Raw genomic sequence first — 18010 nt, forward strand, 5'->3', positions numbered from 1 at the left:
CAACGTGTGGGATTTGGAAAATTACCTCGGGGCGGTGATGGTTCTTTTTGTTTGTTTGTTTTCTAGACACTAACAAAACAGGAAAAAAAATGTAAAAGGAAAAAAATAAAATAAAATAAAATAAATAAAATAAAATAAAAAGGAATGGGTTGCCTCCCATTTAGTGCTTGTTTGAGGTCTTAAGCTTGACCTTCTTTATTAGCTCAGCCTGGGTCACCACACAAAGAAGAAACTCCGCGATGTTGCCCATAAAAATATCCGCCTCCAAATGACTCCTTCATTTTATATTTGACATTCTTTGTATCCGAACTTACTTTCATGCAGCTAAACACATCATTTGGTGGAATATTGTCCTCGTTTCTCACAAGATTGCTATCACATACACACTTATCAACCAAAGGGTTAGTAGCATCAATTCTTAAACAAGTACCACCATCAAATATAAAATTATGTTCATTAAAGAGCTTAAACACTACTTGTTTATCCTGGGCCTTAATGGTTACTTGTCTTTTAGGAACATCTATTAGAGCTTGACTTGTGGCAGGGAATGGGCGACCAAATATAATCGGGATCTTATGGTCTTCTTTCATATCCATAACAACAAAATCAACAGGGAAAACAAGCTCACCAACCTTAACTAATACATCTTCAACCACACCCTTAGGGAGTCTAGCAGTCCTATCAGCCATTTGAAGAGAAATAGGGGAAGGTTTAAGTTTTTGCAAACCTAATTTTTCATATAATAAATAAGGCATTAAATTAAGACTAGCACCTAAATCACACAAAACCTTGTCAAAAAATATTTCGTTTATCATACAAGGAATAGTAAAACTACCAGGATCATGCAGCTTAGGTGGTAGGCTATCACGTAAAAGAGTAGAGCATTTCTCATTTACTACTTCCTTATCATCATGTTGATCATTAATTTCCTTCACAAATTTTGCAAATTGAGGCATTTGAATTAAAAGGTCAGAAAAAGGAATGGAAGCATATACCTTCTTAAGAGTCTCGCAATATTTTCCAAAATGTTTATCGAGCACGGCTTTTGAAAACCTTTGCGGGAAGGGCATCGGTTCCTCATAGGCCGGTGGAGCAACATATTTGGGAATTTTTATATCCTCACACTTTTCATCTTTTCTTGACTCCACACTGCTCACTTTCTCATCTATTTTCCTTGAAAATGATTCATCTCTTCTCAAGAAAACTGCATTGCATTGTTCTTTTTGGACTTTTGCTTAATCATAAAGAGTTGATAAATGACTCACTTATTGTGAAAGTTGAGAAAGGTGAGTTTCTATCCTCTTATTTTGAACAATAAGCATTTGAATTGAGCTTTCAAAGTGTTCATTTTGCTTTGCTTGTAGCTCAAATTGCTTTGTCATAAGCTCTTGCTGTCGAAGTTGGGAAGTAGTGAAAGTCTCCATAATGGAATCAATATTGTATTTTGAAGTTTGCGGTGGTAGTTTTTGATTCATGGGTTGGTGATTAAAAGATGCCCTTGCTTGAAAACTAGGTGGTGGTGACGGAGAATTCAATTGAGCTTGAGTGTTCATATAAGAGAAGTCCGAATGATTTCTCCACCCTTCATTGTATGTGTTTGAATGAGTATCATACGGCCTTTTAGGATTAGAGGTGTAGAATGCATTGGCCTCCTCAATTGACATCTCACTGGAATTTTTGGGGCAATTAGGTGCAATGTGACCCTGCACATTACACATCTGACAAGTCTCCGGTGAGCTAGTAGATGTTCCGGCTTGGAGTCTGTCAAACTTGCTTGTCAATGCCTATACAGAGCTAGTCAAAAGAGTTAGAGCATCAACATCTAATTTACCTCCCTTCTTCACACTATGTCGACCTCCTGGATGATAATTATCATTGGCTGCCATCTTCTCAATTAGCTCTTTGGCTTCAGTTGGGTTCTTAGTCATGAGAGAACCCCCGGATGCAGCATCAATGTATATGAGAAACTCATGGGTCAGACCATTGTAGAATGTTTGGATCAACATCCACTCTGGGATACCGTGATGAGGGCATTGTCTCTGTAAGCTCTTGAATCTTCTCCATGCCTCATATAAAGACTCATCATCAGATTGACGAAAGGTAGCTAGCTCGTTCCTTAACCTTGCAGTCTTCTCTTGCCCTAAAAATCTTACTAAGAAAGCTTTGGCAAGCTTATCCCATGTATCAAAGGAACCTATACCTTCGTCTCGTAACCATTCCTTCGCAATATCCCGTAGTGAAAAAGGGAACAAACGAAGTCTGATAGCATCATCAGTAACACCGTTGAGCTTTATGGTGTCACACTTATCCAAGAAACTGTCTATGTGACTAACAGGGCATTCATGAGGTGTGCTTGCAAATGAGTCATTGGAGATGAACTGTATGAATTGAGGTTTTAATTCAAAGCTCTGAGCGGTAATAGGTGGTCTGACAATGCTGGATAGGAGCCCAGTTGCGGTATCAGGTATGCCGTACTCCAATAAAGATTTGATTCTTTCAATCATTTTACTTGTATTTTGATATCCCTTTCTTCTACTTCTTCGTCTCCTTGCAGTAGCTTCGATTTCAGAGTCAAAAGGTGTTAAGCTGTCTAAACCTGAACATCGAGTTTACATGCAACAAAGAACTAAAAAGAGGAGATCAAACATACAAGGGGCAATAGCCAAAGCAACAAATCGAAAGCTTAGTAAAAACGAATCACAAATAACTAGGTGAATACCGTTAGTCCCCGGCAACGGCGCCAAAATTTGGTAGGCGTGTCGCGTACCTACAAAAATAAACCTAACGAGACCACTACTCTATATGTAGACGGACAAGTAAGGATCGAATCCCAAGAGACTAAGGTTCACCTAATTAAATAGACTCAAGTAATCACTGAGCGAGTAACAAAACAATGGTGATGAAATTCTAAGAACTAATAAATAAAGGACTCAATTAATCTAAAGAAGGTGATAAATAAATGAACCAAGATCAAGCATTACCACGAATATAATCAATGGATAAATAATTCTACCCCCAATAACAATTCAATCGACAAGAGGAAAAGCATTACCTAAACAATATCAAAGGTCTCTTCCAAGTTATCAATGGCTTCCCAAATCAACTATCAAGCCTATTTCCACCCGGCCTTCAAATTACTTGCTGCCTTCGAAATTCTTAGCTATCTTCTAACTCCTCTGTGCCCGGTCCAACCGGGCAAGACATACCCAATCGAGCACTTAGGATCTACAGCAAATACTCAGTATTTAACTCGTCCTTCTTTGCCCTATTTCACCGGGCAAGCTAGGGTCAACAGGGCATGGGGGAAACCTTCTTCTTCATGCACTAACTTCTTCTATAAACATCCAAAACTTGCTCGATTCATCCAAGAAACTCCGCATTCCTATGAAACTCACAAAAATACATCGAACACACTAGAGAAGAGATTGTTAGCGAGAAATGGCTCCAAAGAGCCTAAAACCATGCAAATATACGTTGTAAAACCGGGATAAATCATGGTATAAAACTCATACATCAGCCACCACAATCCAGCCACCCCAATTGCTCCTCTTGCACTGCCATTTTAGCCCATTTTATTGAAGCATCCTCGCAATCGCTAATTCGCCACCTGCAAACCACCAATTGGCCACGTGCAATCAACAATTCAACCACCATGAAACCACCTCAGCACGCAGCAGCCCTGTAACCACCTACAACCGGCGAACTTCCCGCAACCCAGCAAATTAAATCATTAATTCGACCTTCACCAATCAACAATTTGGGGTGGGGGTTTGGTTGTGCAGGAGGTAGGGGAAGGGCGGCGCGAGGGAGAGGGGTTCGGGGCGCCGACAAGCATTTTTTTTGTTTTTTTTTTAATTATTTGTTTTCAACCAATCATGTGGTGACATGTGTCATTTAAATTAAAAAAATTACCTTTTTATTAGGTTACCGGTCACTTGGGATCATTTTGAGAGAATGATCCCTAAAGTTCGGATTATTTAAAAATAATCTATAATTGAGATTATTTTAGGCGAACGAGCAAAAGTTGGAATTATTTTTATCCATTTTTCCTTTTTTTTTGGGTGGTGATATCAATAAGTGGGTTATTTATAGGTGGTAATATACAAATTTTCCTTAATTTCAGTTCAATAAATATAATTAAAGTCCAAAAAAAATATTACAATTTAATAAAAATAATTTCGGTTCAGCAAATATAAGGTAAAGAGAACAGGGCCTAAAACTTTGCGGATTCTCTATTATATTTGTTCTTCAAATTTCTAATTTTTAGTGATTAAACTTATTTTTACGGAAAATATTTGTTGAACTGAACTAATATTTTTTTTAAAAAAAATGAAGTAGATTATACTACCTCGTTTTCCCAAGACTTACTCGCTTCCCTTCCGTTTTTCTAAGTTTTTTCACTTTTACTTTATTACTTTTATGATAACTTTTTATTCATTTTTTATTGTCTACAACCCCACTTTTTAGGTTCGAATTTTATTAATAAATGTCTTACTCTCTATCTCTCTCCTCTTTAATACAAAAGATGTAAATACAAGTTTCTCAATTGAGAAACCTTATATGTTTCTCAAAGGGTTAAACCTGTCTTTTTAGCTAATAAAATAGGGGTAAAATGTAATTTTGTGATTTTTTTCTCCAGTCTACCCTCTTTTTCTCTCCGCTAGATGTACTTCACCAGACCACCACCATCAACACTACCCACTGCACAACCACCATTGCTCCACCGCTCCAACCCCAAAACATAGCACCACCTCGCTGCTCCAACTATATGACAGTTAGCAAATACCTTTCCCTAAGGGGTTAGTATGAGCCTAATTTACATAGTTTGCTGCTAGGGTATCTTTTGTTCGGCTGACTGGCTTATCGCCGCGAAACAGCGATCCCTTGAAGCAGCTTTTGAGTGTTTTTTCCACCATTGAAGCAACTTCTGAGTTAATTATCGAATTTTGGATTTCAAAATCTAGTGCCTTCGACGTCGAAAATGGCTGCCGAAAATGGTTTGTTGGGGTTGATGTATGTAGTGTTGTTGTGTTGTTGACTGAGACTTTGGTGAAGAAATTGCCATTGTTACATTGAAAAAACAAGAAGGAAGAGGGGTGAGTCAGCAACATTTGTCTCAATTGAGAAACTGAGGCTTGCTCATACAAAAGTACCTATATATATGTCCTCATTTTTAATTTTCCTTAGTTTACGTAGCTCTTACTCAGCAAAACTAAGGTAGTAGGCACTAGGCACTAGGCACATCGTCCAATGCTCTCGTCTAGTGATAAAATTACAAATATACCCTCTGTAATAGATACTCACATACACAGATTACACACAAGTACACAACCGGACAACCCACAAAGTCACCGAGGAAGTCTAAATGAATTGAAGTGTTGATATGCATAAGGAAATGCATCACACCCAAAACGAACGCCGTTGAGAAGGAAAATAAAATGAAGGGGGTCCCACGCTACAATAAAAAGGAAACTTTAGCAACAAAAAAAAAGAAGGTAAATGCTTGTATTAGAGGGAAGTATAATACAATTTGTATTATATGAGTACCTTTTCCCCCTTTTTACTTTCTTTTTTCCCTTTTCACCGTTACTTTACTGTCTTCCCTTTTACCTTTCTTTTCATTCTTTCTTAGTTGCTCTTGAATCTCCATCACCAACAGTTGCTCTTGAATCTCCATCACCAATCTGTGAAAATGGCGAGGAAGATGTTGGTGATGGAGGATTCGTTGTTAACAAACGATGATGAAGAGGGTGGTGGTCGTTATACCGGTATTTTGTCGGATTGCGACACAGCTGCCATTGAAGACCCCGAAGACTTAGCTGCCATTGAAGACCCCGAAGACCCACTGATCGAAACCCGCGAGCAAGAAGATGACGACGAGCAGTGTTCTTTAGCCCTTGAAGCCTTGTTGAAGGAGGTAATATGTAAACTAATTTTAATTTTGGACATTTAATTTTTAGGTTTTATGATTTAATTGTTCTGAAAATTCAAAAATCGTACTGTAATGTAGCGTATTACTTGGTTTAGTTTAAATATGTAGAGAGAGAGGGAGTTGGGAATGGAGCATTTCCCTTGCTTATGTAGTAGTAAGGTTGGGGACAATTGTATGGAATAATGGTCCTGGTTGGGGTTGTGTTTGGGTGTGATGCTTTTCAGTATATTAAAATGAATACTGCATCTGATTTTGTTGTTGTATGACATTGGGGGACAGTTGTATAGTTTCATGGTGGTGGGTCTTGTATCTTCTTGCTTTTCAGTGCTATGATTTATGCTTATGTTGTTTTTGCCTATTGTTTTGTTGTTGTTGTTGGACAGTGGTAATAGTGCACCTGATTTGTTTGATGCCAACATTGTTTAATTTGGTAGGTTTTGTAGTGTGTATTAGTGGTTAAGTATGTTACTTTATTTTTGAACTAGTTAGGTGGTGTGGATTACATTTGTGATATGCATTGATTTTATGTGGAAAAAGGTGAATGTTGGAGAAGAGTCTTACAAAACTCCTACTAAAGGAAAGAGTAGTGTGGCTATTAGTATTGAGATTGAAGAGTGTGAAAATGTTAAGGTATCTCTTCCTCCCCTCGCTGTTGGAATGGTATTTGAGAGTTGGCAAAAAATAGACACGTACTTTAAGAATTACAGAGAACAAGAAGGGTTTGGGGTTGTCCGTTCTAGTGGGGCGACAAAAGGAAAAGATGAAAATGCAAAGGAAAAGCTTAATATAACTTGGACTTGTGAATGTTTTGGATTGCCTGGTAGGAAGAGTAAGAAGTCCGATTCCACCTTTGTTTCAGATTCACAAATAAGTGACGAAGTTTGTGTGAAACGCAAGAGCAAAAAAGTTAGCTGCCCCATGAAGTTGTATGCGAAGATAAACGAGGTAGGTGAATGGGTAATTGATAAGGCACTGGTAGAACATCAAGGTCACAAGCCGACACCCGGGAAGTCCAAAAACATCACCAAGTTTAAGCAGAAGTTCCTAATGGACAATCCTCACATTGTTCAACAACTTTTAAATGATCGGAAGGCGGGTGTACCTGTTGCTACTATATATAATTGTATGGCCCGACAAAGAAATGGTAGGGAAGAGATGCAATTTACCTAAAATGATTTGCATGTGATAGTTGGGAAGCAAAGAAAAGCTGTATTTGAGGAAGGTGATACGAAGGTAATGTTTGCTTACTTCAAGACGATGACGCATGATAACTCCATTTTTTTTCATACTCATCGTGTAGATGAGTTGGGTAGGCTCCAAGATGTATTGTGGGTTGATGCGAGGAGCCGGGTCGCGTATGAGGATTTGGAGACGTCGTGTGTTTAGATTCGACGTATTTGACCAATGAATATAAGCTCCCCTTTTGTAATTTTGTGGGTGTAAATCATCACGGACAAACGATATTGTTTGGATGTGTATTAGTTTCCCGCGAGACCACAAAAACATTTGAGTGGATCTTTTCTAATTGGTTGAGGTGTATGGGTGAAAAGAAACCAATTAGTATCCTAACGGATCAAGATCCGGCGATGAGGAAAGCTTTAAAGGTGACTATGAAAGGACCTACTCATTAATGGTGTATTTGGCACATCACACAAAAATTTGCCAAGAAGCTTGGCAAGCTTCCTAATTATGCCCAAATTCACGATGACCTTGAGAATGTCATTTATGACAGCCTTGATTGCGAAGAGTTTGAGTCAAATTGGCCCGAGGTTATCAAGAAGCATGAACTTGAAGACGATGAATGGCTGCAAGGTCTGCCTCCTAATCTTTCTATATAGCTTTAATTGGTTCATTAGATCATACATATATAGCATTAATTGTTGCATAGGATAGCTATTTTGCTTCTGTTGCTGTTGATTAGGAAAGCTTCTGGTTCTGTGAATACTTGTACAAGCTACTTATTGAAATTGGTGAGTAATCCTGTTAGTTGCTGCTGAAATTTGTTAAGTAGACAGCTGGAAAACATCTGCTACCTGGCTAAACTCCTGAATTAACTTGGTTGCACTTGTTTAGCTTGACTGTATGCCCTAGAGTTATGAATTATGTGTGTGGTTGAGTGAATGCCTTAGATTTGAGCCTGAAATGCACTTGTTAAGTTCTGTTTTCAGGTATGCTTGAAAGGATTCACTATATTTTTCTTTGTAATTAGATGTAACTTGTTTAGATGTCCTTATGGTTATGCAAACATGGGCTGTGGTCAGCAACACCTGATTATTGCATGAACCAACAAGATAACAGAAAATGGATGGTATAACTATTCTTGGGATTTACAGTTGATTTGACTGGCAGTGTAATGAAATTTGATTGTTCAGTGGTCTGAATATTCTTGTTTTTTTAGCTTAGCTATACTGAATGAGCCTTCAACATATTTGATCTTTTGTTTTCATCTTTTGGTTTGTGTTGTGAATTTATGTGTGTTTCCTTCCTTCAATGTAATAGGTTTGTATGAAGAACGTCATATGTGGGTTCCCGCCTTTATGAAACATCTATTTTGGGCGGGAATGAAGACAACTCAACGTGTGGAGAGTATTCATAGGTTTTTTTATGGGTATTTGAGCAAGCACACTTTGTTGTCTGAATTTGTGGAGAGGTATTGTGATGCCTTGGAGGTTAGACGCACAAGTGATAAAAGAGATAATGATAACAATGAGTGGTATGTGCGTCATGCGTACACTGACTTTCCAGTTGAGTTGGTATTTCAAAAGATATATACGGATGCCAAATTCAAAGAGGTGCAAAGAGAGTGCAGCCATATAATATACGTTAGTGGAATTCATAGAAAGCAGATTTCAAATTCTTTAACCGAGCATGTGTTGGAGGACCGAGTTTGGTACAAGCCAAAAAACTCAAACAAAGAAATTCCTTCAAAGAGAAAGATGGAGTACAAGCTTGAAATTGATAATTCTACTTATGAAGTTAAGTGTAGTTATAGGTACTTTGAATGTCATGGCATTATTTTTCGCCACATCATAAAGGTGTTTGAGATGAACAACTACTCAAGATACCTGACAAGTACATTCTTCAGAGGTGGAGAAAAGATGTGATGAAGCACACAAGGGTGAAAGTTATTTACCATGACCTAAGCAAAATCGAGGAGTTTGTAGGTATGACAAGATGATGGTGAGATTTGGTAGTTTGTGTTCAAAAGCTTCTGGTCACATTGAGACTACTACAGTGGTGATGCAAGCACTGCAGTTATTTGAATTGCAAGTGGAGGAGAAGTTAGCTATGCTTGCGAAAAAAAGTGGTCAAGGTCAGGTGTAATTGGAACACCTTCATCTGTTTGCCTTGAGAAGGAAAAGGACTTAACTCCCTCAACTTAGATACAGGGTAACTGTGATGGTGTGCAAGAAGATGTTCCTGTGAAAGACCCACCCTTACTAAAGAGGCCTGCTCATCGCACCACAGATTCTAGGTACAAGTTAGGTGTTGAGAAACCGAAGAAAAAGGCAAAGACAACTAAGAACACGCAAGGGAAGAATTTGAGTTGTTGTGAAACCTAAACAACACCAGCTGCAACAATTGGGGCGATCTTTAAAATTGCATTCATATTCCTAAATTTTTTGGTTATTAATAGTTATTACTCTGTATCTGAGGCATACAACTCTGGTTTTGGTTATTGTTTTTGTAATATCTGATGCTCTCAAAGTTAGGTGCAATATTTAGAGTAGATTTAAATGTGTGCATCAGATTTATTTGCTTCAGACTTGTTGTGGTTGCATCATATTTATTTGCTTCAGACTTGTTGTGGTTGCATCAGATTTAGTTGCTTCAGTTGTGGGTGTGTGGTTGCAGGTGCATGAGATTTAGGTGCATCAGATTTAGGTGCAGCAATTTGCTGCTGTGGATTTTGTGCATGGCAGTGCTGTTTGACTTGCACAATATTGGTGTGTCTAGCTTGCTGAATACTGAGGTGATAGCAGGTGCACCAGATCTAGGCTAGTTTTTTATATTTTTGGGAATTAAGTTGTTGAATATTGAGATGATAGCAAATGTTAGATGATAGCAATATTGTGCATCTAGCTTTTCTCACCTGGGATTGATATAAACCCTTCATTTTTTTAACTTCTTCATTTCTGCCTTATCACTTTATCAGTGAAAAATAAGCTATTATCACTTAGGATTAACAATACATGACAGGTCTGCAGTAGGTAGGCTCAATCACTTAGGATTTTTTTACTGTATAGAACAATTACATGGAGATAATGTTGTTTGGTGTTCAGACCATGTAGATAACATTTATCTAGAACAATACACCATTATCACTTGTTGGGTGTTCAATAAACTGTAATGGTCTGGTCTTTGGAGTTATTATTGGAGGAATATGGAGCTAATTGGGGAATTTCCATTAAATGATTGCTCTTGGTCAAACAATATTTGTTTGTTATAAGGGGAATGTTGGGTTTTGAAGGTACATTAAGCACGAGTTGTGACAGGAATTAGATCTTGGGATTTTTGTATAACCAATTAAAGGACATAAGATATCTAGGAAGGAGAACATTACTTCCTTTTACAATTGTTGTTTCGCTTTGTTTTGTGGAATCTGTAATTTTGGTAAAATTGTTGGACACATGCAGGTACCTCATACTTAAGAGTTTTCAGAACATGGTACCTTACAGACCACAGTGTGTGGGTGGCATTCAAATGCTGGATGGGGAAGGCTCAATTGGGTATTTCACTTCCGTCGGTGATGGAGCTCAACAGTCCTACGGATTCCAAATTTCTCCTCAACATGGTTTCTATTTCCGTATCCTCAATTTCCTCAAGATCAGGTTCCTAATGGGATGTATGGATGGCACACGCCTAATTCACCTTTATCAGCTGCATCAAGACAAGCAGGGCAAGTTCCCATACTACCTCGACCTCGGCTGCCTGTGACTCCGCCATCTCATGCGTCACAGAAGTAGCTTAATTGACTAGGTGACTACATTTGGAAGTTGATTTTGTAAAGCTTATTTTAGGGTGTCTTACATGACTAGGTGATAGGTAGATCCCATAATTTTTGAACTATTACATGGGAAGATGATTTATAAAGCCCTTTTTGAATTATTACATGGGAAGGTGATTTTTAAATCCCTTTTTGTTGGTTTGTATGTCATAGGTTCCAATATTGGTTCGTGCCTCTGTAAAAAAAACAACTATTTAGAGCAACTTCCATGAAATTGAGTATGTAAAGGGTACAACTAGCACAATATTTGTTCCATTGATTTAATCTAAGCTATTTGCAACAACTTACATGACATTGTATATGTAAAGGGTACCACTAACACAAAATTTGTTCCATTGATTTAATCTAAACTATTTACAACAACTTACATGACATTGAGTATGTAAAGGGTACCACTGACAACTGACCTCTACTTTTAGAGGGTATCTCTACAATTTATTAAGGTACCATTGACAATAAGTTGGTTGCCACTGAACCCTTGTAATGTACCACTGAGATGTTGTTATTCGAACATAATTGTTACTCACATTAAGACATTAATACTCACATAATTAACATAATATTTTATTAAATTTAGAAACCCACAACTTTTAATTTATATGTAGCAGAATATTATTGATAAAGTGTTCTCCGTATGTCTTTATGTTATATTTTTTTTTTGTTTTTTAGATATAGTTTGTAAATGTAGCTAAAGATGTGAAGTTTGGAATACTAATGATAATAAAGTTTGTATTATGCATAGAAGTGAAAATTAAGTTTGAAATACTAACCACATGTCTCGGTTTGATCATTAAAGAATGGAAAATTAGTACTGATTGTTGTTTAACTGTTGTGTAACTTTTTGTAACTCCTTAGTCGTCTAATAATATACAAGGTACAAGTCACATTAATCAATAATTGTACGATATAGGGTTTGGGGTTCAAGTAGAGTATCACTTACATATAATAGGGTACCACTGAAACAATGAAGGGTACCATTATTTATAATATACAACAGTATTCCACTTGATCTCTTTAGGGTACCATTGAAACTATGTAGGGTACCGCTATTAACAACAATTCAATAGGGTACCACTCAAGTATTATAGGGTTCGATCCAATCAAGTTAGGGTACCTTCTATACCTTCTAGGGTACCATTGTTAAATTTTGAATTACCAGTTGCATCTTTTAGGGTAGCAGTACTATAAAAGTGATACCACTAGGAAATTGTTTGCTACCACTCTTATTTCAAAACAGTTTTGTGATTTAGTATTTATTATTACGTTTAACGTTATAATTTAGTAGGCGTAACATATGAAGGATTAAGTGTTTAGGGGTTAAGTTTTATTAATGTTACAATTCTTTACAGTATACAACATTATCGGATAGTATGGCGTAACCTCCTTATGTAGCCATTTCAAACAACATACGACACTCTTCCATGTGTATAGTGTAGCTAGGAAATTAAAGGTTGTATAAAGGAATTGTTAATTTTTGTCCAATTAATATATTGTGTTTGTGTATTTTGCACGGTAAAAGTCTTCCTAAGTACAAGTAATTATTAGGCAATCCTTATTTTGCATAGTTCCTATTACATGGGGTGTTCGTCTGACATTCCAAAAGGTACCACTAAAGGATTTATTCTGTAACTGGATGTGGAGATTTGATGTCAGATCAAGTCAGTTGTGAAAAGTTCACTTTGAAATTGGTACCACTGCAGGATAGATTTACATAACTAAGTTTACCTAAGACAATTAAATTTACGGTGGTAGGCCCATCTTATTCCATGGGCCATGGGCTTCGTCAGTACCCCAATATTAGCGAGAAAGTGAATTTTTTAACCAATTTTTTGTTGCCTAAAATTCATTATAAATATATGTGTGGGTTGATCTCTTGCTCCACACGCCTTAATAGTAGGAGATTTGTAATTTTAACAAAATTTCTACTAATTCAAGCGTAAGGTCGTTCAATGCAAGGGGTAGCCATTTCAATAACTCCGACAACGGAATAATATGGGTGGCTGGTAAGAGGTGCAATTGTGGCGGCAACACCATAGCGAAGTTTCGGATTTCTCTGTCGGAAGCAAACCCGAGACGATCATACTACCGGTGCAGATCCTGCAACTTTTGGCAGTGGGCTAGAGATAAAGACCTTATCCGAACACCCAACGGGGCTGATGTCGGTTTTATTTGGTAAAGGTTGGCAGAGATAGAGACACTAGTTGCAAGATCTTTCAAAATTATTTTTAATATTGGTGTTATTATGTGTTTCTTGTATTTTAAGGGGTGAAAATGTTTGAAATAATTTTCAATCCTCTAGTTGTTGTTGCTCTCTAGATGCAACTTGTAATGCTTTGATCAACGGTATCAATTTTTGAAATATGGTAGTATGATGTTATTAAAAATTAATCCTTGTATTACTTATTCTTGTTTGCAAAACCAACCAAGAGAATACTTTTCTTTAAGGTTAGCATTTGTTAGTTTAGGATTACCAAATATTAATAACACAATACTAATAATAATGACATACCACATAATAGATGAGTTCAGTACATGAAATACTACATAATACAGAGTAATAAAGTTCAGAATTAGCCAATCTAATTAAATTAGCATAAAAACACAAATGTTAAGGGAATAAAGGAGAGCAACAAACAACCACCATAGTCCAGACAATAAGAAATAATACGTCGTGCGGAATAAAACTCCAGATGGAAAAAGGAGTTGACCATATTAGGAGTTCGGCCCTGTCGGAGCTGCCCTCGTCATTCCCCAAGTTACGGTATTTAGCACAAGAACGGGATCAAACAAAATTTATGGTGTGGATATTCAGGCTAATGTAGCACCAAAACAAAAGTTATAATTTATAGTGTGGAAATTTAGGATAATTTAGGCTGAAATATAGTCTGGAAATTTAGGCTAATTTAGCACCAAAACAAAAATTTATAGTGTGGCTAATTGAGGTGTAATTTGTATTTTATAATAAAGGATAGTTGTTACACAAATTATTTGTCCCCCTATTAGCTCTTTAACATTTTCAATATATATAGGGAAGAAGTAAAGAAATGCATCATGTAGCACATACTACAATGATACAAAGTAGTACAATAATTAAATTAGCTAAACATTCGAATAATAGCTGGAAGATTATCAATTACCATCATTAATTATAACCTTTTGTATATTTGCACATGTAATTTGCTCAATTTATAGCTTTCTAAAGGCAGGGTTTGTGCATTACAGTAAAATAAGAACCAAAGAGGTTTAATTAAGCTACAGTCACCAAGACAATAGAAGAGAATAAGTAATTATACCTCAATAGCAACACCCAGTTGGTGACCGTAACCACGCATTCCCCTTTGATTAACCCACGGGTAGACGTCAGTTTTGGCCCAAATAAGAAGAACACCGCTGTAGTCATTGTAGGTTCCAAAAGCATCGACATGGTAAACTCCGTGGAGGCTTTGAATGAATCTACTCAACATCGTAGCCCGAGCCTCGGGAATTATGACAACATCAGGGGAGAAAGCATTGAATAGCTTATGAAATGTCTCTGAAAAAAGATGGGCGATGAACACTCTGGGCATTCCAAACTATGAAAGTACTTCCAATGGGGAAAGTTATAGTTTGGAGGACGACATAACTTCATCCGCAGAGATGGATACACGATGGTAACGTATTTTACTCTTTTGAGTAATACAAGCAAATACGTTGATGTGCACCATCTTGACAGTATCAATATGGACCTCCATAACATGAATGTCTGCACTTTTGTGAGAAAAGAAGAGGTGACTTTCTTGCAGGGGGAGGGTAAACACCTACATAAATTCAGTTTTGACAAATGGCTTCTGGTCAAACATTAGTACAAGATCTCGTGTGATAAAGGTTTCATCATCTCCCCTATCATTTTTACACAGCCACTTTGCAAAGATACCCGTCCCTTTGCATTGGTACCCTTCCAAATCAAAGAGCAGCGGGTAGTAAGTCGGGCTACTTTCATTATCGGCCACCTCCATGACACTGTTGCGCATGAAAGTGGTGGTGCGGTAATCAAGGGACTCAATTAGCTGCTCACGAAGCTCTTTCACCGGTAATGTTTCGGGGTTTTTTGAGTCCCTCGGGAGAGTTACAATTCCAAGAATGTGCGTCGACCGTCTGTACCTGCAAAACCACGAAAAACTCCGGTTGGGTGGAGTTCCGCCTCCGACAATCAAGGTAAAACGTATCCGGATATATAAAAGTGCGGAATGTAAAGGTTTTTCTCTCGGATTCTGAGAGAATTGTGCAATTAATATTGCTCGGGTTTTGTGTGTGTATGAATGAATATGTAATAAATGAGGATTCTTCTCTATTTATAGTGTGAGGGGATCAGTTCCCTTTCAAGGGTTAGGGTGCCACGTGTCACAAGAGGATTGGTTCTCTCATAACCCCTCTGAGGCTGACACGTGTCAGCACACGATTGGTCCACGTGGACTGTGTATTTTTACCCTAAACATTTGCCCCTCACAGGTGGCACGTGTCTTGCCACGTGGCACCTGTGACAAGTGTCATGCTCTGAGGAGGTGACGTTTCGTCTCCTTCTCTCTCCTCCTCTTCTTCTTCTTCTTCTTTTTTTCTTTTTTTTTTAATAAATTCGAATTTGAATTTGAATTAGGAAGGTGACGGTTCGCCTTTTGGGGTTCTCTATAAGTAGAGATTCCCCCCCTCATTTTCAACACTTTGCCATTTTTTGAGAAATTCTTCTAAGAGAAAAAGAGCGCTCTGATACCGGCTGCTAGTTCTTGCGCAACCGTCTTCCTTTTCTTTACTCAACCGGTCATCGTCTGAGTGCTCATCACCCAAAACACATTAGAACCGCCTGGGGGTCCTTTAACTGATTCCCTTTGCTTTCAATACACCCACAACCGGTCAACCGTCTGGGGTATCATCAAGCAACGCTTCAGAGGAACGTTTGGGTTGTTCAACAATTTTCGGTTGCTCTTCAAGTGGGTACATCCGGGCAACCGTCTGGGTATTTAGCAAGCAACACAGAGATTTCCGGCTGCTGATCCAAATAGCCAACTTTCCCCACACTCAAAGCATCTTCAAGGTACCGTCTTTACCCCTTGCAACTTTTTCTGTTTTTTTCGGTTGTATAGCTTATAAAGAATAATGGACTCACCCAACACACACACGGCACGACCTAGCACAGTTGTCAGCTGGTCACCAGATACGGCTGAGTCTAGGACTAGGGATGTCGTCTGGGGGTGTTTGTACCACCCTTACTCTTCTGCAAATCCGACCGTCTCTATTCAACGTGCAGGACAAAATGGCTCGGACGAGACGGACGGCTGTAGACCCCGAATACCAATCAGACGGCTCAGCCGAAGCTCCGGCTGACATCGAGCATTATGACCATCCGGGTGTACCTACCACGCCCAGTGATGATATCTTGGAAGAGTCCGAGGATATAGGCGGTAAAGAGATCGTTCAACAATCAGACTCTTCAGAGTCTACCTTGGAACCGGATGCCCCCCAAGAGGATGAGGAGGCGTATAAATGGCCCTCCATCAATAATCCAACAGAGGCGCACATGACCGCCAAGGATGTGGTCACTCTAAACGCCACCTTACCCGGATTTTTACATAAGTGCCCGATTGGGAAAGGATGGGAAATTGTGGTGCCGCCTGTAGAGGCCACCGTCGTCTGGGATGACGAACTTGATCATGCCGACGACTATTTCGGCTGTTATGAGGCGGCATTCAAAGCCGGCCTCCGGTTCCCCCTCAATAATACAATAAAAGCCATTCTAAGAGGCTACGACCTTAGCGTTTGGCAATTAACACCCAATTCTTGGGTGAATATTTTAGGATACATTGCCGCCTGCGAGATGCAGGACATAACTCCTAGCTGGGAGGCGTTTGCACATATGCACTACCTCAGCCGTGCCCCAGGCGGCTGTAATGCGTGGTATACATTGACCACGCATCCGGAATACATGATGACGCTTGACAAGCCGTCAAAGTGGAGCAGCTGGAAGAGCAAGTTTTACTTGGTTTCTTCTCCATCGTTGCGTCTAAACCACCGGCTGCGTTAATAAGCACCCGACTTTCCTTGGGAAGAAATGCGCCCTTCCTAAAGTACCGGAAGAGGCTTGGATGCAAATAATGGAGACGGGGCTCTTCAAGAAGACCTCCCTGCCTTTGGATGATGGGACTGAAGTCATTGTCCCCAAGAACTGGCTCCCTCATCTGGACTGGCTAAAGGACGAGGCGTTCCTTTTCGCCTGTGGCCTTAGCACAATGTTTAGCAGACGTATGTTGATTGATAAGCGGCACTTTATGCCGTCTGTATCATGCTTGAATGGATTTTGACTTTTTGATTTTCCTTTGCAGAGAAAGGATTAGAGATGGTGCCTCCAGAGAAGACACCCGCTAAATCGGCTGCTAAGATCCGGAAGGATCAGTTAGAGAAGAAGAGGGACCAACTGGCGGCCAAGGATGATGGGGTAAGCTCCGGCTGATATTACCGTCTGTATAGTTTGATGTCAATTATGATATTAACCGGTTGCTTTGTTTCTTTTTCAGACTGGGAGTAAGAATGTTCCTCGCTTCCTAACCAAGATGCTAAAAAGACCGGGCGAGGAGCCTTCCCAGCCTCCTTCCAAGTCCAGGAGGACTCCGGCTGCACCTCTCTCTTCTAGAAGGCTGCCTGTGCCTAAAAAGCCCACCTCAAAAGGCAAAAGCCTGAAAGACCTTGGCCTAAACACAGGGCCGACTCAGGTTAAGACGAGGGAGCCTGAAACTCCCTCAAGCCGGCAGCTTGTTATAGCGACCGGTTCCAATGCGGCTGGGGGTGGGATGACCCCTCAGCCTGAAAATAAAGGTATGGCTTTCACCTTTGATCCCCCCTGGCCGCTTGGGCCTATACGAGTCAAGTCCCAAGCTACCCAATCAGGGGATTCTTCAGGCAGCCGGCAGAATGTAGGTGCCGCTTATGCACAATACTTAACAAATAAATCTGTTGATGCAGATGCCTCTTCTCGTTGACCTGACCTCCAACAATATGCTAAGAGGATGCTGAGGACCCTCACCCGGTCCGAAAAGGAGGCG

The 18010-nt window shown here is 39.2% G+C and overlaps 2 protein-coding genes across 2 annotated transcripts; both read right to left on the minus strand.

Moving 5' to 3' along the window:
* Positions 1-203: 203 nt before the first annotated feature.
* Positions 204-956, minus strand: LOC110697916. Its single transcript, XM_021875318.1, has one exon. The coding sequence runs from the start codon at positions 954-956 to the stop codon at positions 204-206; it is 753 nt and encodes a 250-aa protein (XP_021731010.1).
* A 309-nt stretch (positions 957-1265) lies between these two features.
* On the minus strand, positions 1266-5677 carry LOC110697917. The gene is made up of 3 exons (XM_021875319.1): positions 5611-5677; positions 1791-2596; positions 1266-1703 (listed from the first exon to the last, which is right to left on the minus strand). The coding sequence occupies exons 1-3, from the start codon at positions 5675-5677 to the stop codon at positions 1266-1268; spliced, it is 1311 nt and encodes a 436-aa protein (XP_021731011.1).
* Positions 5678-18010: the final 12333 nt, after the last annotated feature.

The sequence above is a fragment of the Chenopodium quinoa genome, unplaced genomic scaffold, assembly GCF_001683475.1.
Source record: "Chenopodium quinoa cultivar QQ74 unplaced genomic scaffold, ASM168347v1, whole genome shotgun sequence".
Taxonomy (NCBI): domain Eukaryota; kingdom Viridiplantae; phylum Streptophyta; class Magnoliopsida; order Caryophyllales; family Amaranthaceae; genus Chenopodium; species Chenopodium quinoa.